This window comes from Geotrypetes seraphini, chromosome 9 (assembly GCF_902459505.1).
Source record: "Geotrypetes seraphini chromosome 9, aGeoSer1.1, whole genome shotgun sequence".
NCBI classification, from domain to species: domain Eukaryota; kingdom Metazoa; phylum Chordata; class Amphibia; order Gymnophiona; family Dermophiidae; genus Geotrypetes; species Geotrypetes seraphini.
This window is the reverse complement of record NC_047092.1, coordinates 78,256,171-78,279,853: the sequence shown is the minus strand read 5'-3', so window position 1 is coordinate 78,279,853 and position 23,683 is coordinate 78,256,171. Positions and strand designations below refer to the sequence as shown.

At 44.3% G+C, this 23,683-nt stretch overlaps 1 protein-coding gene across 2 annotated transcripts in view; it reads left to right on the top strand.

The window, feature by feature from the left end:
* Positions 1 to 17,390, top strand: part of RASSF3 (Ras association domain family member 3) — a 250,007-nt gene extending 232,617 nt beyond the window's left edge. For both annotated transcript variants that reach the window (XM_033959456.1, XM_033959457.1), the window contains one exon: positions 15,672 to 17,390. In XM_033959456.1, the coding sequence (XP_033815347.1) occupies positions 15,672 to 15,821 (150 nt within the window). In that variant the 3' untranslated portion in view covers positions 15,822 to 17,390. The remainder of the gene's footprint in view (positions 1 to 15,671) is intronic.
* Positions 17,391 to 23,683: the final 6,293 nt, after the last annotated feature.

The window sequence follows — 23,683 nt, the reverse complement described above, 5'->3', positions numbered from 1 at the left end:
CGGTTTGTGCATGAATGTATTACGGGAGACTGTAGATTTTCCCCAACGGGATGGATGTCAGCGTGGTGCGAGCCCCACTCCTTTCTTTCCTTGCTGCATGTGGAGTTGCGGAGGGTGCTGGGGGCGGGTCCTCGGTTCGTCTTTTTGCATCCCTTGCGCATGGCGTGGAGGTGGTGGCGCCGGAGACAGGGCCGTACCCCTCAGGCTTCTCCTTTTCTTCCTTTGGTGGGTAATGCTGCCTTTCCTCCGGGGATGGGCCCTCGGGATTCCAGCTGTGGGAGTCACGGGGCTGTGTCAGTTTACGCCATATTCATGAGACGGGCAGTGGGGTTTTTCCTACCTTTGATCAGCTCAGGGCCAGATGGGACCTTCACGCTACTCATTTTTGGGCCTATTTACAGGCGCGTCACTACTGCTCTTCCCTGGAGCGCCAATGGGGGGGTGCAGTGGTCCTTGGGTAGATGGGATGCCCAATTGGTGATGGTACCAGCGCAGATGAACTGGTTGGCCACCTGGTACAGGGTCCTCAAGTTCACCCCTACAGTGCCTTATTTGGAGAGGGTAGCTGGCCTGTGGTCTCGGGATTTGGATAGTGAATACACTGGGGCCCAAGTGTTGGATCTTTTTGCCAACATTTTTCTCCTGGAAGTTGCCTCCTTCGAAATCCACAATTACCAGGATGCCCTTTCTGGTGATCACAGATCTTATGTTTCCTTGTGGAGAGCGGCCAAACTGGCGGCAGAGGCGGTGGTTTCTGTGGCCCCCTTCTTGACTCAGTTTTTTTATTTTTAGGCAGTGGTGCTTCCAGTCTCCTCTCTCAAGCTGGTTTGCATGGGTGGTATGTTTGGATTGGTATGACGGGCTGAGTGGGGAGTTGTATGGGTTTCCTGTGCTGAGATTAGTATGGTATGGTATGTCTGGGTGGTGTATGCTTGTGGTGTGGCTGTTCTGGGGTCGATATAATTTAAATGTTTATTGCGGCCATGGCCTACTCTCCCACGAGGGGATTTCTTTTTCTTTCCTTTGCTTTCACTGCTGGGAGACTTTTGTTCCTAGTGTTCGGGCTCTGTTGCTGTTGTACTTTCTTTTTCTTTTTCTGGGAGTGTACCTGTTTTCCCTTGTATCTTTGTTCCTCTTGCTTATTGGTAGTTTGTCTGCCGCCTTCGCGGGCATGCTACCCTGTCCTGGAACTCTTGTTTATAGCTTGTTACAGGGCTGCTGGCTCAGATTCTTGTATTGCTGTTGGCTGCTTTATCAATAAAAATTATTTACAAAAAAAAAAAAAAATGAAGTAACAAATCCACTCAATTTGTAGCATCTTTCTAATCATTGTAAACCGCATAGAACTTCACGGCCCTGCAGTATATAAACTGTTATTATTATTATTATTATAATGGATCATCTGGACCCAACACAGACAATGTTTGGCAGCCTACACCTTCATCAGGAGTCCTTTGGAAAAGGAAGACACATAGGTTGTATTAAACAATATTATTAATTTTGAAATTTAATAGTGTGTGTGACATAGTGAGATGAAATAAAGTTTTGGAAAATAAATAATGTGGGTGACACAATGAAGTGAAGTAAATCGCTACATGTGGTCTATACCACTGTGATGAATATTATTACATAATGCATACTAGTGTGAATCATGCTGTAAGAAGAAGTATGGTGGCCAAATATATGAAATGTGAGGTGCAATACTAGATCTGAGATATCAAAGAATAGTAAAACAGTTATATTCCTGGCTTAAACTAGCCACAAGCCATACATCTCTTCACACATATACGGCTAGTGGCTAGTTTAAGCCAGGCATATAATAGAATAATAAAAAACCCAAAACGTCCAAGTCACATTTTGGCATAAGGCCCTAGGTGGCCAAAGCAGCAGCAGGGAAATGTCCATTCTTGAAAAAAAATGCCCAAAATGTGGGATTTTTTGAGCATGGCCTATCTATACATTCATGAGTTTAATCGCCCAGACCGCCAATATGTCAACATTTAAGCACTATTCTCGGAAAAAAAATCACCCAAGTCCCACACGCCCAAAACAAGACCTTTTAGGCATGGAAGGGATCAGTCCTTCACCTTTTTCTCTTTTGTGGAAACCGCCTAGAATTCTTTTGATTAGAACGGTATAGAAAAATAAAGTTATGTTATGTTATGTAAAAGCACGACTCTCTAATCGGCATCTGTCATAAGCACCAGTTAGAGAATTGTGGAACCGCCCCCCCCCCCAAAAAAAAAAAACCCAACGCTTGCGGCATGAGGGATGCCCAGTCCTTCCTGCACGGCACTCACCACGACCCCCCTGCAATGATCATGGCAGAAGAGATACCCTGTCTCTCCTGCCGACACTTCTGAACCCCCCTGCAATCTTCGCCAACAGGAGAGATGCCCAATCTCTCCTGCCGACACTCCCAAACCCTCCCGCAATCGTCGTCGGCAGGAAAGATGCCCAATCTCTCCTGCCGACACGTGTGAAACACCCCCCCTGAAAGTTCGCCAGCAGGAGGGAATGCCGAGTCCTTTCTGCTGATACCTGCAAACCCCCCCCCCCCTCTTGAAAGTTCACAGGCAGGAGGGATGCCCAGTCCCTCCTGCCAACACCCCCCCAAATCTCCTCCACCAGGACACCACTAGCCCCACCTGGACCCCCCCAACCTGGTTTAGTTGGATGGCTGGATGGCCTTCACTGGAATGGTGAACCTCCCCCTTCCTGGTGCATCTTGGGATGCACCGGGGAGGGGCCTAAAGGCCTGATTGGCTCAGGTGCTTAAGACCACTCCTGTAGGAGGGCCTTAGGCACCTAGGCCAACCGGAATCAGGCCCATCTCCCAATGCATTCTGGGATGCACTGGGAGTGGCCTAAGATTCTGATTGCCAGATTCCCTAAGCCTTCCTATTGGGGGGGGGGGGGTGACCTAAGGGATCTGGCCAATTGGAATTAAGCCACTCCCAGTGCATCCCAAAATCCATCCCAGAATGGGAGATGGGCCTAAGATTATGGCTGGCTGCCTGCCTTAAATGCCTGGGCCAGTCATGCCCTTAGGCCCCTCCCCGGTGCATCCCAAGGAGCTGTCCGGCTGGCCAACTAAACCAGGTTAGGAGGGGGTCCGGGTGGGGTAACTCACAATGGATATGTCCATGTATGCAAGGGGAGCTCACCTAGACGGTCTCAGAACTCAGGGTATATGGTCTTCTTGGGAGAGAGCTTTCCACATTGACCTGTTAGAGCTGTGGGCAATTTGCTATGTTTTGAAAACATTTCAGGATTGTCTTTCAATCCAAGTCCTCCTCCTTCAAACAATCAAGTGGCAATGTACTATATCAACAAACAAGGGGGAACGGGTTCTATTCATCTTTGTCAAGAAGCCTTACACATTTGGAACTGGACAATTTTTTGAAATATATTTCTCAAGGCGATATATATGCAAGGGAAGCAGAATGCCGTAGCCAACAAGCTCAGCAGATTTCTTTAGTCACACGAGTGGGCTCTCAATTCCAAAGTCTTGTGCCACATCTTTTCACTTTAGGGGACTCTTCAGATGGACATGTTTGCGTCTCCCAACAACCACAAGTTTCCTTAATTCTTTTCCAGACCGTTCTCCCCTCATCACTTGGAAGCAGATGCATATCTTCTGGATTGGTCACACAAGTTCTTGTATGCATTTCCACCAATCCCTCTCAATCTGAAAATGCTAGTCAAACTCAAATAAGAATCAGTCACCATGATCCTCATAGCTCCTTGGTGGCCCAGACAACCTTGGTTCTCCATTTTACTTCAACTGAGTTTGAAGGATCCAGTTCCATTACAGATCTTTCCATCTCTATTCACTCGGTGTTAAGGATCTCTTTCACATCCCAATCTGCAGTCTCTGCACCTAACAGCTTAGTACTAGAGAGTTGCGCGGGGACAGAAATCCCACCCGTCCCCGCCAAAGTCTCACCCGTCCCCGTGAGGAATCCCACCCGTCCCCGTGAGGAATCCCTCCGTCCCCACCCTTTCCCGCGAGGAATCCCCTCCGTCCCTATAAACTTCAGAAATAGTTATTTCATTTAATTATGCTACTGAATTAAAGGCTCTGGTAGAAACCCATTTACAAATAAGCAAAAAGACTTTATTAATTTGGAAATATTAATTGGGAAGAATACATGCTTTGTAAACGGGTTTCTACCAGAGCCTCTTTTGTTTATAAATTTTTATCAACACAACTAATATACTACTTTATCCTGAAGCAAAAAAAAGAAATAGAATTCTTTTCCTACCTTTGTTGCTTGGTTTCTGCTTTCCTCATGTTCTCATTCAGTTCCTTCCATCCACTGTCTCTCTTCCTTCTGCGTCTTCCATTTGCTTTGTTACTGTGCCTCTCCCTTTCTCCCCCCTTCCAAATTGGTCTGGCACCCATCTTCTTCCCTCCACTCCCCCATAGTCTGGCATCTCTGTCTTCTTCCCTGCCAGCATCTTCTCCCCCCCATCTTCCCCATGTCCTGTCAGCGTCCTTCTCCCCCTCTGTCTTCCCCATGTCCTTTCAGTGTCCTTCTTCCCCCTCTGTCTTCCCCATGTCCTTTCAGTGTCCTTCTCCCCCCTCTGTCTTCCCCATGTCCTTTCAGTGTCCTTCTCCCCCCTCTGTCTTCCCCATGTCCTTTCAGTGTCCTTCTCCCCCCTCTGTCTTTCCCATGGCCTTTCAGCATCCTTATCCCCCCCGTCTTCCCCATGGTCTTTCAGCGTCCTTATCCAACCCCCCCATCTTCCCCATGTCCTTTCAGCGTCCTTCTCCACCCCTTTATCTTCCCCATGTGCTTTCAGCGTCCTTCTCTCCCCCATCTTCCCCATGTCCTGTCAGCGTCCTTCTCCCCCTTCTGTCTTCCACAAATGCTTTCAGTGTCCTCCCCCCCCCCATCTTCCCCATGGCCCTACAGCGTCCTTCTTCACCCCTTTGTCTTCCCCAGTGCTTTCAGCGTCCTTATCCCCCTCCTTCTCTCTCGCCCCGGGTGCAGCACAGCCGGCCAGGTCCCCTTACTTTTGTGGCGCTTCCCCGACCGACCGACCGACAACAGCCCCGGTCTGACAAACCTCCCTGTCCTTAACCGCGAATCTAAATTTCCTTCTTACAGCTACTGTAAGAAGGTAATTTAGATTCGCGGTTAAGGGCAGGGAGGTTTGTCGGACCAGGGCTGTTGTCGGTCGGTCAGGGAAGCGCCACAAAAGTAAGGGGACCTGGCCGGCTGTGCTGCACCCGGGGCGGGGCGGGGGCTGACTGCCCCCCCCTCCCTTGGTAGCCACTCGAGCCGCGAGGCTACTCCTCCCTACCTGCTCTGCTTGCAGCACAGAGCCGAACGGAAGTCTTCCCGACGTCAGCGCTGACGTCAGGAAGACTTCCGTTCGGCTCTGTACTGCAAGCAGAGCAGGTAGGGAGAAAAGCTGCGTGACTTAGTACATCCAGCCCCGCAGGAACCCTGCGACCCTTGGAGGCGTCCCCACAGGATCCCCGCGACCCTAGGGGGCGTCCCCATGGGATTCTCGCGACCCTAGGGGGCATCCCCACGGGATCCCCGTGACCCGAAGGGGGAACCCGCGGGATGCCCGCCGTCCCCGTTCAGCTCTCTACTTGGTACCTCTCAACCTGACTTCAGCAGATTTTAATCTCTGCCCCAGTACAAGCCATTCTAGCTGCTTACAGAAAACCTTCTACTCAGCAATGCTTTCAACTTAAGTGGACATGCTTTACTTCACGATGTACTCTCTATCACCTGAATCCCTCCACTTCTTCTATTCCTTTGGTGTTGGACTACCTTCTGTACTTATCCAACTCTGGACTTAAAACCACTTTGATCAGAGAGCTCATCTCAGTGCTATCAGTGCATACCATGCTCCTCTCAATAATAAACTTTTAGCCACTCACCCACTTGTTTCCTGGTTTATGAAAGGATTCTTGAATGCAAAGGCTCCACTAAAGCCACCTCCAGTTATCTGGGATCTCAATGTAGTCCTTATCAGCCTGATGAAACCTCCATTTCAACCTATGGCAACCATTCATCGTAAGTTTCTTACTTGAAAAGTGATCTTCTTGATCTGTGTCTGGAAGAGCATTCCAGATTTCTACTACTGTCTGGGTGAAGAAGAACTTCCTTACGTTTGTACGGAATCTATCCCTTTTTAACTTTAGAGAGTGCCCTCTCGTTCTCTCCACCTTGGAGAGGGTTAACAATCTCTCTTTCTCTAAGTCTTTTCCCTTCAATATCTTGAATGTCTCAATCATGTCCCCTCTTAGTCTCCTCTTTTCAAGGGAGAAGAGGCCCAGTTTCTCTAGCCTCTATTTTGTACGGCAACTCCTCCAGTCCCTTAACCATTTTGGTTGCTCTTCTCTAGACCCTTTCGAGTAGTCCTGTGTCCTTTTTCATGTACGGCGACCAGTGTTGGACGCAGTATTCCAGGTGGGGGCACACCAAGTCTGGTACAGCGGCATGATAACCTTCTCTGGTCTGTTTGTGATCCCCTTCTTAATCAATCCTAGCATTCTGTTCGCCCTTTTCGCCGCCGCTGCACATTGCGCGGACGGCTTCATTGACTTGTCTACAAGTACTCCCAAGTCTCTTTCCTGGGGGCTCTCTCCAAGTACAGCACCGGCCATCCTGTATTCGTGCATATGATTTTTGTTACCAACATGCATCACCTTGCACTTTATCCACGTTGAACCTCATTTGCCATTCCGCAGCCCATTCCTCGAGTGTGTTTATGTCTCGAGTGTGTTTATGTTTATGGTCTTTTCAATCCTTCTGTGTCCTCATTACTCTGAATAACTTTGTATCGTCCACAAATTTAATCACCTCACTCGTACCAATTTCCAGGTCGTTTATAAATATGTTGAAGAGCACAGGCCCGAGCACCAAACCCTGTGGCACTCTACTCGTGACGCTTTTCTAGTCCGAGTATTGTCCATTCACCCCCCACTCTCTGTTTCCTATCCGCCAATCAGTTTTTAATCCACGTGAGTATATCACTCTCGATTCCATGGCTCGCAATTTTTCGAAGTAGTTGTTCATGTGGGACCTTGTCGAAAGCTTTCTGAAAATCTAGATATACAATGTCGACCGGGTCACCTTTGTCTATCTGCCTGTTTACTCCCTCGAAGAAGTGCAGTAAGTTTGTCAAGCAAGATCTTCCTTTGCTGAAGCCGTGCTGACTGGTCCTCATCAAATTGTGTCCGTCAAGGTGATCAATGATGCAGTACTTTATCAGCACTTCTACCATCTTTCCCGGTACAGAACTCAGCCTCATTGGTCTGTAGTTTCCTAGATCTCCCCTTGAACCTTTCTTGAAGATCGGCATAATATTCGCCATTTTCCAGTCTTCTGGAATCCTTTCTGATTTGATCGACAGATTCACTATTAGTTGAAGCAGTTCAGCTATAACCCCTTTCAATTCCTTGATTACCCTTGGGTAGATGCTGTCCGGTCCCGGGGATTTATCGTTTTTAAGCCTATCAATCTGCCTGCATACCTCTTGTAGACTGACCATCGACCCTGTCAGTTTCCCTTCATTTCCAGTGTATAGCCTGTCAGCTTCTGGTATATTGGATAAATCCTCTTCGGTAAATACAGGTGCAAAAAATGTGTTCAGTTTGTCTGCGATGGCTTTGTCCTTTAGTACTCTCTTTATTCCATGGTCTTCTAACAGCCCCACTGCTTCCTTTGCGGGTCATTTCCCCTTAATATATCGAAAGAGCGGCTTAAACGTTTTTGCCTCCTTGGCTATTTTTTTCTCATAGTTTCTTTTGGCCCCTCTTATCGCCTGCTGTGTGCCACCTTCTTCACTAAAGAACTAAACAAAAGAAGGTGGCCAAAACAGGGAGAACTACTAACCCCAACAGTGTTGTACCCTAGAGCTCTCTTTTTAGGGCCTCACATGATTGGAGGCACAAATACACTTAAACGGCAGGTTCATAACTGGGCGCCCAAATTTAAATGTCAGTTCAATGCATAAATGTACAGAGTTCTGGCATTTCTGCAGGTAAATGAACATATACGCACATAAGTTTCACGTTTATTCTATAAGGGCATGGATATATAACTGCAAGGAGGTAGTCACATGGTTGGAGCATGAGAGGACCTGGACACTTATACGAGACTAAAGAATAATATAAGTTATGTACACTCTTGCTGCATTTAGATGTCTCAAACATGCAGTTCATGCTAGACAACCAAAGAATTTATAGGATTTGGAGGCTTTTTGTCAAGAAGAATGAGAAAATAAAGGGCCTCATTCACAATTATCAGAAAAGACAGCAATCTATCATTGATGTAAAAGGGGCAATATACAATATTAAGAACTATTTTATTATTTCCTTTATTGCTATGGTTTGTTTAATGATTGTGATGCATAATGGTTTAATTTGAAACGGATTAAAAATAAAAGAAATGTGTCTTATCACTCATATTTCCACAAATGGTTCACATCTTAGATAAATTCTGCCAGGGCTAAGTAAACTTATGAGCACAACTGTATGTACCTTCTTTTTGAAGTGGGTTAATTCTTTAATATAGGCACTAACATTTACACAACTGCACAGGTATGCTTTGTGACAGGGAGAGTCCTGTCATTATGAAAGAAACCCCGCAGTGCTCTAAAACTATCCCTAAACCTACCCCTAGGAGCAGGCAGGTTAGGGAAACTGCCCTGCAGAATTTATCCCCAGTGAAAGGTAACCCCAAAGTGACCCAATTATACTTGCCTAGTTCTAGTGTAGGGAATGCTAAAGGCAAAGAACTACAAGTACCAGCATGTACCAGGCAGGTAATAGCAAAACCCACAAAAGGATTAGCTCATGTAATCAGCTCTGTTGGGGGCAGGGTTAGTGAGCAGGGAAGTTATCCAGGCTCATTAGAAAAGCACCAGAGAACCACAGGTGTTTTGGGAGGCAATCAGCCCCATGCTAGAGAAAAGGGTATGGTCTCTAGGCAAAAGAGGCAGCCACAAACTCACAGCATTCCTGAATTCTTGAGGAGAAGCAGACCTGTGCAAGCCCGGATTCAGAAGGCAGAGACCAGCACTTCCCAAAACAAGCAGGTAGAAGACCTCAGAGCTGAAGCCTCTAATCTTTCTTCTGAAGGTACTGAATATGAGATGGAAATGCCAGAAGAAATGTCAGTAGAGGATATTGAAATGGAGCCTGAGGAATTAGGTATGTTTGAGGACACGGTCACAGAGTGAAGTCTGCGGGAAGTAAAAGCTGTTTCTGATAATGTGGTGTTGCCTCACAAAACAAAGTAAAAGAGAAATTAAGAATGACTGCTTCTGATTAACTCAGGGTAACAGAAGAGTTAAGAAGCCCATGCTTAGGGTGAGAGGGCTAATTACACCCTGAGAATTGCTCCAGAGGCAAGCTGTTTGAAGTTGCCATATTTTTCTTTTCCTGAACTGTAAAGTGAATAAGCATGGTGGGCTAACAGGCTGTTTAGCTACCAATGAGAGTTTTTTTGTTTGTATGTTTTGAGTGCACTACAGTATAAAGCCAGAAAATAGTCATCTTAAAATTCACACTAAACACCTGTACTGGACCTTTTTATTTTGATGCAGACACCCCTCTACCCTCCATGCCTCATTCAACCACTCAGCTGAGGCTTGGGTGACCCAGGTCAGGGCTCGAGCTACTCCAGTCCAGGTCTTACCCGGTCACAGCGTATATGTCGAATATGTGCCTAACCACTATTCTGTTGCGTCCGTTCTGGATTCCTTACGCTAGTGTTCAATTCCAACCCGCAGTCTGGGGGGTTGCAGAAATCCACATCTTTTCTGAACACATGTCCTACCCCCTTAGTCTGAGAGTTGGTAACAAACCCTAGTTTCATTTTCTGCAAGCAGTCTAAGCAGAAGTCTTTTGCCATTGCTCTGCTTCTGTTTCTTATTTTTTTGCTTAAGTTCGCTTAAAGTTCCTTCTTTTGGTGACTTCAGTGCCTTGAGATCCCTCCCCAGTAGTCCCCTTTCAGAGAAAAATATGCAGTCCTGCAATGCTGGACTGCATCTTCACAGAGGATTTTGTAGACTTCAATCATATAATAATAATAATAACAACAATTTATATACCGCAGGACCGTGAAGTTCTATGCAGTTTACAATGATTAGAAATGTTACAGATTGGAATAAACAAAGTACAGACTTAGTGATTGATAGTTCTAGAGATCGTTTGTTCAGGACTAAGATTGCACAGGTTGGTTTCCTAAGTATTTCAGAAACAGATGTGTTTTTAGGTGTTTCCTGAATTCCCCATAGGTAGTAGGCACAAGCAATTGTTCAAGGTCTTTACCCCATGATGCTGCTTAATGTACAAAAAGATGTTGGTGATGACTTTTCAATTTACAACCTCTAACCGGTGGAGAAACAAAGTTCGGGTGTGAGCTTTGCTTGTGTCTGTTGGTTGTGAAAGAGAAAAGGTCTGTTATATATTTAGGGGCTAAGCCATAAAGTACCTTGAAGCAAAAACAACCAAACTTGAATTTCACACGTGCCTCCGTCGGCAGCCAGTGTAGAAGTCTATAGGAAGGTGTTACGTGATCAAACTTCTTCAGTCCACAAAGTAGGCTAACTGCTGCATTTTGAACTAGTTTCAATCGCCGCATATTCTTCTGGGGGAGTGCCAAGTAGGCGATGTTACAATAATCGAGTTGACTCAGTATAAGGATTGTACCAGAATTTGAAATGATGTGACGTCGAAGTAAGCTCTGATGGACCGAAGCTTCCAGAGGGTGAGAGAGATTTTTCTGATCAAGGAGTCTACCTAGTCTTTCATGGTCAGGTTCAAATCTCCCCTCAGCCATCTCTTTTCCAAGCTAAAGAGCCCTAACCTCTTTAGTCTTTCATAAGAACATAAGCAGTGCCTCTGCTGGGTCAGACCAGCGGTCCATCATGCCCAGCAGTCCACTCACGCGGCGGCCTATCAGGTCCAGGACCTGTATAGTAATCCTCTATCTATACTCTTCTATCTCCTTTTCCTTCAGGAAATTATCTAATCCCTTCTTGAACTCCAATACCGTACTCTGTCCTATCACACCCTTTGGAAGTACATTCCAGGTGTCCACCACCCTCTGGGTGAAGAAGAACTTCCTAGCATTGGTTCTGAATCCATCTCCTCTTAATTTTTCCGAATGCCCTCTCGTTCTTGTAATTTTTGAAAGTTTGAATAATCTGTCCCTCTCTACTTTCTCTATGCGCTTCATGATCTTGTAAGTCTCTATCATTTCCCCTCTAAGTCTTTGCTTTTCCAGGGAAAAGAGCCCCAGTTTCTCTAATCTTTCAGCATATGAAAGGTTTTCCATACCTTTTATCAATCGTGTCGCTCTTTTCTGGACCCTCTCAAATATCGCCATATCCTTCTTAAAGTACAGCGACCAATATTGGACGCAGTACTCCAGATGCGGGCGCACCATCACCCAATACAAAGGCAGGATAACTTCTTTTGTTCTGGTTGTAATACCTTTCTTGATAATACCTTATATTCTATTCGCCTTCTTAGAAGCCGCTGAACACTGTGCCGTTGGCTTCATTGTCCTGTCCACTATTAACCCCAAGTCCTTTTCTAGGGTACTTTCACCCATTACCAGCCCTCCTATCGTATAGCTGTACTTCGGGTTTCTGCTTCCTAAATGCAAGACTTTACAAATGGTCATTTAACCCTACCCTTTCTTTTCTGTCCGAAAACCAATTCTTAACCCACAATTGAACATTGTCTCCTATCCCATGACTCTTTAATTTTCTCAGGAGCCTCTTATGAGGAAGTTTGTCAAAATCTTTCTGGAAATCTAAATACACTACATCAACCGGCTCACCTTTATCCACATGGTCATATCTGAGGACAGAGTGGTCACAGGTTTGGCGGTGAAATTTATAGGGGCAAAGCCTTGATAAAGCTCTAGCAGCGAAACATGTCGGCGTGATATTTCCCCTAGCCAGAGACCACAAGTTGAAAGCTAAGTACATGCTTAAAAGTAAATTAGATTAAACAAAAGCTAATATTTAAATGTATAAGATTGAAACTAAATTAAGGGAACCGATGAGGAGCTGGCACATAAAGCTTAGAGCAATGAAATCTAATTGAGCTCTGAGTGGTGGCGCTGAGGGTCCCAAAAAAAGTTAAAAAAGTGAAGGGATGCAAGACAGCTGATAGAAAACTATACTATCAGGTGGAGAAATTGTTTGATAATTGTTGCTCCCTTTAACCATAATACAAGTTGTGCACTGGTTGATTTATTCTCTCATTAAGTCATGTTTGTCTACATGTTCCACAATTTTAATTTTTATAATTGTTTCCACTATTTTGCCCGGCACTGAGGTCAAGCTTACTGGTCTATAATTCCCTGATTTCCTCTGGTACCCTTTTTAAAAATTGGCATGACATTTGCCACCCTCCAATCTTCAGGTGACAGATCAGCAATTTCATGTTTGAGTCCTTTCAGTATCCTGAGATGTATACCATGCGGTCCAGGTGATTTATCACTCTTTAACTTGTCGATTTGGCTTAGTACGTCTTCCAAGTTCACTGAGATTTCTTTCAATTCTTCCGCCTCATCACCCTTGAAAACCATTTCCAGTTCAGGTAGATTTCTTACGTCCTCCTCCATAAAGACTGAAGCAAAGAATTCATTCAGTCTCTCCAGTATGGCCTTATAGTCCTTGAGGGCACCTTTTACTCCTTGATCATCCTGCAAGCTATATATATATATATATATATATATATATATATATATATATATATATATATATAGCTATATATCTAAATAAAACAATGCATATGACTATTAAATAAATATATTTATTTATTTATTTAATGGTCATATGCATTGTTTTTATTTAGATCTATTTATTTTCCATTGATGTGTATATGAATTGTTACTTATTTATTCATTCTTGATTGATAGCTTTGTGTATATGAATTGTTACTTATTCATTCTTGATTGATAGCTTTGTGTATATGAATTGTTACTTATTTATTCTTGATTGATTGCTTTGTGTATATGCATTGTTATTTAAGAACATAAGAAGTTGCCTCCGCCAGGTCAGACCAAAGGTCCATCGCGCCCAGCAGTCTGCACCCGTGGTGGCCCATCAGGTCCATGACCTGTAAGGTGGTCCTTGTCTAAGCCCTTTAATCCCTCTCATTTTTTTCTGTCGATACTCTTTTTATAACCTGCCTCTACCTCTATCTGTATCCCTCAATCCCCCTATAGCCTATCTCTACCTCTATCTGTATCCCTCAATCCCCTTATCCTTCAGGAATTTATCCAATCCTTCCTTGAAACCCCATAGTGTACTCTGTCCTATCACAACTTCTGGAAGCGCATTCCAGGTGTCCACCACCCTCTGAGTGAAAAAGAACTTCCTAGCATTGGTTTTAAACCTGTCCCCTTTCAGTTTCTCCGAGTGCCCCCTTGTGGTCCCCAATAGCCTGAAGAATCTGTCCCTTTCTACCTTCTCTATGCCTTTCATGATCTTGAAGGTCTCTTATCATGTCTCCTCTGAGTCTCCGCTTTTCCAGGGAGTAGAGCCCCAACCTCTCTAACCTGTCAGTGTATGAAAGATTTTCCATACCTTTTATCATTTTCGTTGCTCTTCTCTAGACCCTCTCAAGCATTGCTATGTCCTTCTTGAGGTGTGGCGATCAATACTGGACACAGTACTCCATATGCGGGCACACCATCGCACGATACAGCGGCATGATAACTTCCTTCGTCCTGGTTGTAATACCCCTCTTAATAATGCCCAGCATTCTGTTTGCCTTCTTGGAGGCTGCTGCACACTGTGCTGTTGATTTCATTGTTATATCCACCAGCACACCCAAGTCTTTTTCGAGGTTACTCTCCCCTAGTACTTATTTATTCTTGATTGATAGCTTTGTGTATATTTATTTATTTTTTATGCCAAATATCTAGACTCCTGAGGCAGGCTGTCGAAGACGAATCATGTTGAGTCCAGTATCTAAAGTATCACATTAAAGGGTTTTGTGGACACTTTTGGTGCTGCTGTTCTTAAGAACATAAGAAATGCCTCTGCTGGGTCAGACCTGAGGTCCATCGCGCCCAGCAGTCCGCTCACGCGGCGGCCCAACAGGTCCAGGACCTATGCAGTAAATTTCTATCTATACCCCTCTATCCCCTTTTCCAGCAGGAATTTGTCTAATCCTTTCTTGAATCCCAGTACCGTACTCTGCCCTATAACGTCCTCTGGAATTGTATTCCAGGTGTCCACCACACGTTGTGTAAAGAAGAACTTCCTAGCATTTGTTTTGAATTTGCCCCCTTTCAACTTTTCCGAATGCCCTCTTGTTTTTTTATTTTCTGAAAGTTTGAAGAATCTGTCCCTCTCTACTCTCTCTATGCCCTTCATGATCTTGTAAGTCTCTATCATATCCCCTCTTAATCTTCTCTTTTCCAGGGAAAAGAGTCCCAGTTTTTCCAATCTCTCAGCGTATGAAAGGCTTTCCATCCCCTTAATCAGTCGTGTCGCTCTCCTCTGAACTCTCTCGAGTAATGCCATATCCTTCATAAGGTACGGTGACCAATACTGGACGCAGTACTCAAGATGTGGACGCACCATTGCCCGATACAGCAGCAGGATAACTTCTTTCGTTCTGGTTGTAATACCTTTCTTGATTATACCTAGCATTCTATTCGCTCTCTTAGCGGCAGCTGCGCACTGTGCTGTCGGCTTCATTGTCATGTCCACCATCACCCCCAAATCCCTTTCTTGGGTACTCTCATTCAAAAACATCCCTCCCATCGCATAATTATACCTCGGGTTTTTGCTTCCCACATGCAATACTTTACACTTCTCAACATTGAATTTCATCTGCCATCTCTCTGCCCATTCCCCTAGTTTGTCCAAGTCCCTTTGCAATTCTTCGCAGTCCTCCTTTGTCCGAGCTCCACTAAATAGTTTGGTGTCGTCTGCAAATTTTATTATCTCACACTTTGTCCCTGTTTCTAGATCATTTATGAATATGTTAAAAAGCAGCGGCCCGAGCTATTTGTTATAGCCTCCCATTTCCACCATCCCTCTAGCTCCCACTTCAACCAGTCTTAATGCTATACTGAAGAACACCTGGCCCAGTGCATTGTTCTATGATTGCAGAATTTCCTCCATTCACTCCCTGTGGCTGACTTATCTCCTTTATCCTCATTGACCACGTATTTGAGGGGAGAACACTGGAGAGCTTGCTCGCTTGTGTCCACTCAGCTCTCCCACCAGAGAAGAAATCCTACTATTGTATTAGGTTCTGTATTAACTTCTAATAAAAGTCAGCTTTGTAGCACTAGGCGCTAAAGCAGGGGTGTCCAACCTGTGGCCCAAGGGCCGCAAGTGGCCCTGTGAAGTATTTTGTGCGGCCCCGGTCAAGGGCGATGCAGTTTTTCCTCTGCTGCCTCTGGGTGTTTACCATCTTGCCGGCTCCCTCCTCTGTCTTGCTGCAGAGTTTGTGCGGCCCCAGAAACATTTTTTTCGGCCAATGCAGCCCAGGGAAGCCAAAAGGTTGGACACCCCTGCACTAAATTAAAAAGGAATTTAATTGGGGAACTTCTGTAAATGTAGCTTTATTTTTCAAAATAATTTATTACAGTTCTTGTAATTTGTCTTTATACTTGTTGATTTACTTCTGTTTGCGATGTGTTTTTTCCCCCCAGTGGGAAGCCTTTAGTCTTCCAGAACTTAAGAACTTCTTGAGGATATTGGATAAAGAAGAGGAAGAGCAGCTACAGGTCTTAAAGAGGCGATATTCATCTTATAAAGAAAAGCTAGAAGAAGCCTTGAATGGAATGCGGAAACCAGGATAAAGCATGGGCCACAAAAACTATAAAACTGGAATGCTCACTGCATTTCCTTTTTCTTTCTTTTAATATAATCAGTTCAATACATTGTGTAAAGATTGCAACAAGAAATGAATGTTCAAAAGACTTATTTCTTTTGTAATATTCAGGTATTTGTCTTGTCTGTTAAGGAAGTCGTATAGTTCGGGTCACTTAACAGCTTACATACATATATCCATAAGTGTTCATGGGATCCTGCAGCCTTATTTATTCTGTAGAACACCTTGGAAACCCCCGGAGGAAGGGGGGGAAGGCTGTTCCTGGATGTTTTCCTGCAAGCTGCATATCTACTGTAATCAACAATCTATCTGGGACCTTTAGGAGTGCTTTTCAATTTTTTATACCATTTATTCTTTTTTGTTAAAATTTTCCATTTAAAATTTGAGCACATAGAAATGAAATAAAAAGGAAGTAAGAGTATGGTATGAATAGGAACACATATTTTGAACAGTGATTTGCAATAACTTGGTATTATTGTATATAGGGCTGGTGTTAGATATTTAGGGGCCCAGGGTTGAAATGGGGAAGAGGCCCCAAAGTCTGCTGGCAGGCTATGCCTCCTTCAGCCTGAGGCAGGCTTGTGGCCCCCCTGTAGCTTGGGGGCCCAAGCAGTTGCCATGTTTGTTACCACCTAATGCCAGCTCTAACTGTATAGCCTGCCTAGAGAGCTGAGTGCTGTGACAGGGAAGGATTTGAAATGTGATGATTCTTTTGAATTTATGAAAGGTTTACAGAGATGTTAGAGAGGGTACAGAGCAGGTTGCAGCGAGAGTTCATTGTTTTCTTAAACGGAAGGATTTTGGTGCTGACATGCACATAGTTGAAAAAAGGACTAGGAAGCTGATTATATGAGAATGTGAGTTTGAGGAAATAGCTGTTGGAATAGTCGATTAATGGAGCAAGAATTCAAGAAACAGTGACTAAATTGAAAATTTGGCTGAAAGGAGTAAGTTGAACATAAAGATTGGTAGAGAAGCTTTTTCTGAGTATTGAAAGGTTTGCAAAGTGAGATCTGATGGGAGATACTAACTTAGTAAATGCAAGATTCTGTATGGTCCATGAAATGCCTTTGTGTATACTAGGTATTACTTAGATGTCTAGACAAACTGACTTATATAGTAAAGATATCTTCCTAATATAAGTACATAATATTTAAAGTACATATTAGAATTTATGAGGCAGATGAGTTTATATATTTTACAGCACATTGAATCATTTTCATATGGAACTATTTATTTTAAAAGCTGCATATTATTAAAAACCAAAGAAAATGTAAGTGTAAAATAAAAGCCATAATTGTTGAATGCCATACCATATACCAAAAATATGATGGCTCTTGGAGCTAACTTAACTCAAGGAATGGAAATAAAGATTCAGGGACAATGAAATTGTACATTTATATTAATTCCTAAGTAGTAATTTGGCTCTTGGGTGGCAGCTGGTGCACTCTTGGAAAATTATTGTAAAATTTTTCTTTGACTGTTTTGACATTTGTGCCTTATACTTAATATTATAATATGCAATCTTGTTTCAGCACTGTTATTGAAAGATTTATTTTTGTCACTGTTTCCTGGTACACTAAAAGTTGTGTAAGGGATGCAGACAGTCAGAGTAAATGACAATCATTTATTTTAACTCCCCAAAATATCTAAAATATGAAATAACATATTTTGTCTGGGTTTGTTTTTTATGTAACAGTGTAGTACATATTTGAGCTTCAACCACAAATCACAATATTATAAACAACACTTTAGCTTTAGTTCAGAGAATGCCTTTCCATTTTGTGGTGGTGTCTCTTAGTAATGCAGCATGCTGACAGGTAGTTTTAATATCCCCTTAATTTCTGCAAATTCTTCACCATCAGTAGTAGCGACATTCTTCATGTCATATGTTTTTCAGACATCATATTATAATATATATTCCTGGGCGTGTAGTTATATGCAGTCTGAAGGGTATTTATAGAATTTTCTACTGTGAATTTTTTTACTTGAAGTTTCTTTAAAAAGATCTTCAGTGTGTTGTCAAAAAAGCTTACTGTATTTTTCGCTCCATTAGACACTTTTTCCCCCTAAAAAAGTGGGTGGAAATTAGGGTGTGTCTCATGGAGCGAATACCCAAAGCGTGCCCCTCCCCCCTGTGATCTTATTCGAATGCGGCCGCCCTCCCTTCCTGGATGCGGCACACAAGGCAGGCCCTGGCCCTCTACCTCATCCCTGATGTCTCCCGCGCGTACCTTTTTTTTAAAAAAAACTTCTGGATGTGGTGCACCAGGCTGGCTGCCTGATTCCCACTGCTTCCTCTGAGAACTGCCAGCTTACTCCTCTTCCATTCTCTCATGTAGCGGTGCACCAGGTTGCCTGCCTGGTCCCGCGTCACTTCCCGCGAGAACTCAGTTCTTGTGGGAAGCAGCATGAGACCAGGCAGGCAATCTGGTGCGCCGCTGTCAGCGAGGCGCTGCGTTCAGAAGTTTTTTTTTTAAAAAGGTACGTGCGGGAGGCATCAGGGAGGAGGAAGAGGGCCAGGGCCTGCCTGTCGGCTGCCTGGGGGGTGAGGAGGAAGAGGCTGGGGCCTGCCTGCCTGGGGGGTAGGGAGGGAGGATGGAGAGGCTGGGACCTGCCTGCCTGCCCTGCTGAATTAAAAATAGGGAGGGAGGAGGGGGAGGCCGGGGGCTTTCCTGATGCCTGCCTGAGGAGGGGGAGGCCTGCCTGCCTACCTCCTACCCGCCCGCTTGCCCTGTCCCTGCCTGCCAGTAACTAGGCCTGCCTGCCCTGTCCCAGCCTACCACTAGACTACCAGAGGGGGGACAGGGTACAGAGCTTGGCAAGGAATGTGGGGTTGGGTGCAGAGCCTGGCAGGAGAATTTGGTTCAGAATGGGTTTTTCTTGTTTTCCTCCTCCTAAATCTAGGGTGCGTCTTATGGTCAGGAGCGTCTAATAGAGCGAAAAATATGGTAAATACATTGTATGCACTACATGTTATAATTTGATAGAGAAAAGGAAACTTACTGTATTGTATTTTAGTCTGCAATTCTTAGTAGTTGTAAGACTGAATTTTTCACACACTGGTAAAAGTAACTTCTAATTTAAAAAGAGACTAGGGTAAATGATTTGAAGAAGCTCTGAAAAAGTTTAGTGTTGAACAGTTAAGCTTTAAAAATTTTGATGCAATTCTGTTTTACAAGAAGTACTTGCTGGTACAAGAGGAGGTGTATAACTGACAGGCAATGAAGGGGAAATGTAAAACTTTAATTGTTACACTATTTATAATTTTGAAGCAATTGAAATTTATTTTTATAGGGACTTGTGTGTTTATTTAGATTTGTTACTGAAATGGAGTGTCTCAGTTCCCTTATTAAAGTTGTCTTGTTCCCACTGTACGCGTGTGTGTTTTCTTTTCCTCTGAAAATGTAGCAGGCCTGAATTCTGTGAACAGTGCCTACATTGGCTGGTGCCTCAAAAACAGCTCTGGCCACATGTCAATCACACATGTAGGCACCTTTACCAGAATCGTGTCTTACATCAAACTTACTGTATAAGGCTTAGAATATATAGATTCTTTATAGAAGGATGAATTCTATAGCATAGTTGAAGGGATGGTATAGTATAAACCTCCCCTAGGTATCTTCTATACCACTATGATTTGTCAAGTGAATTCTCCAGGCCCTCAGAGGTGCCACCAAAAGTTCAATAAACTTTCATAACTTTTGGCTTTATGCCCCCTATCGTCATCGGCTCCCTGGTATATTAGTTAAAGATGTGCAATGCTTATTTTAGTATGTTTTCAATAAGTTAAATAAATTAAATAGGTTATAAAGTGCAGTTTACTTAACTTGGGTGGTTAGCCAAGAGGGACAAAGTCGCCAACATGTTTCACCCTGTTAGGGTTTCCTCAGGGCACAATCCCTACAACAAGGAACTAGCTTTAATATTCAATAAAATCGCATGACACCAAAAATTATTGACTAATGCCAGTTTCTTACCTCAAAACTATATGCTTTTCACGATGTGGCCACCCGAAATGTGATCTAAGATGGCCGCGGCGTGTACTGTAGCTCATTAAATATTCTACAACACAGCTGAGACTGACGTCATTGGGCCAACCCGGAAGCGCGGGAATAACTGCGCTCCCGGAGTGGCACCCTGCTGGGTGAGCTTAACATTATTGTTCCCACTCTTGTAACCATAAAAGAGTTCCAAACAATTCAAAAAGAAGCGGGGATACAGTGATACCTCACCAGAGGGACTGTCATTCAAGTTCCAAATTGAGCCCGTGGGGTACAACAGTATTTAGTTGGTAAATCCACCTCTGTTCTAATTTGCCGCCAAATTACCTTCTGCTCCCTGGTTGTCAATAACATCTATGATTCGCCACCTAATTTGATCAATTGTATGCTTCTTGGACAGCCAGTGTGATACAAGAGGGGCTGTCAGGGTTTCTGTGGATATCCGGGACTTGTGCTCATTTAGTCTTACTTGGACTGCCCGTGTAGTACGTCCCACGTAAACACGGGGGCAAGGGCAGATGATTATGTACACTACCCAGCTAGATTTACATATGGTGTGTGCCCTGGCCCGAATGATACGTCTGGTGTGAGGGTCCTGCCAGGTACTTCCCTCCACAGTTTTGTCACACCACTGGCAGTGGGAACATTTTGTATGACCTGCCTGATCTACAGTGGGAAAGACCTGGCAATTTAACATCTGACCTATCGTGGTGCCCTTTGTGTATGCTATCAAGGGAAATTCTTCCAAACCTCTCAGGGCCCTCAAGATAGGCCTGTGTTGTCTGATATATCCTACCACACTTTTCACTGCATCTGAATAGGGGAGTACACACACCAATCTGGTAACTTCTGTATCCTGGGTATTATTCACACAAGTGTCTTGGAGCAACAATTCTCGATGGGCATAGCGTGCCCGTAGGTACGCCTGGTGGATAGCCTTTTCTGGATATCCCCGTGCCCGAAATCTGTGGGTGATATCTGTAGCCACCCTTTGGAAATGGATCAAATCTGAACATACCCTCCTGGCCCTCAAAAATTGGCTGCCCGGTAGACTGTATTTGAGCTTGTAAGGGTGGAAGCTTGAGAAGTGGAGCAAAGTATTCCTAGCTACTGATTTCCTGTATAGGGTGGTAGATAACATGTTTCCCTCCCTATAAATTAGGATGTCCAAAAATTCAATTTTGGTCGGGCTATATACTGCAGTGAATTGAAGGTTCAGATCAATAGTATTGATCCAGTGGATAAATTGTTGTAGTTCAGTTTCCGTTCCTGTCCATAGAAAAAATATATCGTCTTATTTCGATATTGGATCGATGGATAGATGGCCTGCTCTTCAAATTTGCCGACGTACAGGGTGGCCACAGAGGGGGTGAAAGTCGCCCCCATAGCCACTCCCTGAATTTGTTTGTAATAGGTGTCCTCGTATTTAAAGTAACTATCCTGAATGACCCATTTGGCTAAGGACATGAGAAAGTCCGTGGAGATTCTTTGTGGACCCTGTCTGGCCTCCAAAGTGTCCCTGATTATTTGCAAAGCCCCTTATTGGGGAATTTTTGTGTACAGGGAGACAATGTCCAAGGTGACCATCCAGCACTGAGTAGGGACGTTCTGTATTCGTCCCAATTCTCTAAGGAAATGGGAAGAGTCTTTTAAATACGATTGGACTTTTGATACTACTTCCTTCAAAAAAATATCCAAAAACTTGGACAAGGGTTCCAACAGACTTGCCTTGGTGTTCACAATGGGTCTTCCTGGTGGACATTAGTGGAGGTTTTTATGATGAATCTATGAAATGCTATTTTCAATCTGAAGAAATCTGGAATTCTTGCACAACAAACCCCAACCCCAATTGTAAAACCTCCTCTTGTGTAGTTGTAAGAATAGAGGAGGATATATTGACTACTAGAGACGTCATTTGGGTTTCTGTGTCCCTCCCGTTCTGTTCGAGCCCCGGCCCCTGGTTCTGAAGCGTAAGTTTTTTGAACTGGGGTTGACCTCCCCTGATGGTTTTGGACGGGAGCTGTCCGTGGACTCACCACTAGTGGCTTCAGACTCTTCTGATGTGGCATCAAATGCCACCCTTCACTTGGTGGTTATAGATGTTATGGGTTTTTTGTTCCAGGTATATACCCTCCCCATCTGATAGTCTCGCTCGTCTCTTTTCAGTTTCTTGATCTTAGTCAATTTAATAGATTCCCTGGCTTTGTTAAGAGCTTCCTCCAGCTCCTTCTTTTTCTTGTCGTGTTCCTCAACTGGATATTTATTCTTAAGGTCATGTTCAATCTCTGTGGTACTTTCTATCAGCAAGATCATGAGATCCCTCGAACATCGGTTCAAAATCGCTGTCCATTTATCCAGGAATGATTTATTGGAGGACATTACCTTAGGCTCTTTAACTATTCTTAGGCCCCAGGGAATTATGGATTTTTAAGGTATTGCACTAGGGTACTGCTGTGCAGCTCAGCTCTAATCATAGGCACTGTTAATGTAGACCAGGTTTTAAAGGCCTTACATTATCGATGCCTAGGTTTGACAGAGAATCATGCCTAATGGCTCCTAAAGTAATTTCCAGCCCCAACCCCTTAAAGTAAACCCCCCAAGCTTTACCCCCATCCACAGCTGCTCTCCACACACAGCTTACAATATGCACTGTTAATGTAAAAATGCAAACCATGCATACAAATATCAGTGAGGTACATTCATTTTGAACAACAGCCCATCCCTATTATATATGGTTTAAGACCTTGTAAGTCTCTTTCAGACATGGTTGTAAACAGTTTAAAATGTTTCCTGTTGATGTAAAGAGTCCAGCAAGACTGGAACTGCCTCCGGGGTCAGAGGTAAGCCATACAGCGCAGGCGAGGTCAATAACATCCCCGCTGCTTCCTGTAGTGTCGGCGTCCCTGACATTCTCCCTGGGCGTGGGGGAACTCCCGGACCCACTAGGCTAAGCGAGACTTCGCTTCCCGAAGCCAAGATCAACCCCTCTCGGCTAGCCGGAACGCCTTGGACAACCGGGACAGCAAACGTTGTTATAGCTGTCTGGCGCGTTAGTGGCAGAGGAGGCAGGAAGACCATCCCTCTGTTTCCCTCTGCGCTTAGGCATATTAAAAGGCAAGTCGGTAAGTAATAAGCGGTATTTAGTTTGCCGGTGCAGAGAGAGCCTCCAGCTATGCGACTAGCTCCATCGCCATCTTGAATCCTCTCCCACCCTTCTTCTTTTTAAATGTTCAGCTACCTCTCAATTCTCCATCTTCTCTGTCCCTAGCTCTCCCATTTCCTATCTTATTTCTTTCCCAGCCTCCTATTTCCTGCTATCTACTCCCCATTACCACGTTTCTATCACTTTACTCACTGCTCTCTCACTCATCTTGTCATCTCTCTTTTGACCTCATTCACATGGTTCACCACTTTCAGAATCCCCTTCCCTCTCTGCACTGGTCAGTCTAACTCCCTGACCCTTTCTTTCCATCCCCTTTCTTATCCCAGCTCTCTTCCTCCTGCCCTCCCATGGGTCCATCTCTCCTCCTCTATCCACATGGTCCAACATTTTGCTCCCTCTCTTTTTCTTCACTCCCCTCTTGATGCTGAACAATGAAATGGAGGAAAAAAAAAAGAGAGATGATGCATCTCTCTGCCTTCTATCCATAGGCCTAAAATTTCTGACTACCTCCCTTCCATCCCCAGATCCAACTTCTCTCTCTTCAGACCACTGCCCACCATCTCTCTCTCTGTCTGCTGTTTCTGGTCCATAAGCTCTCCCCCATGCCCAATCTAGCCCTTCTTTTAATACCCTCCCCCCTCTGTACTTTAAAAAAAAAATCCC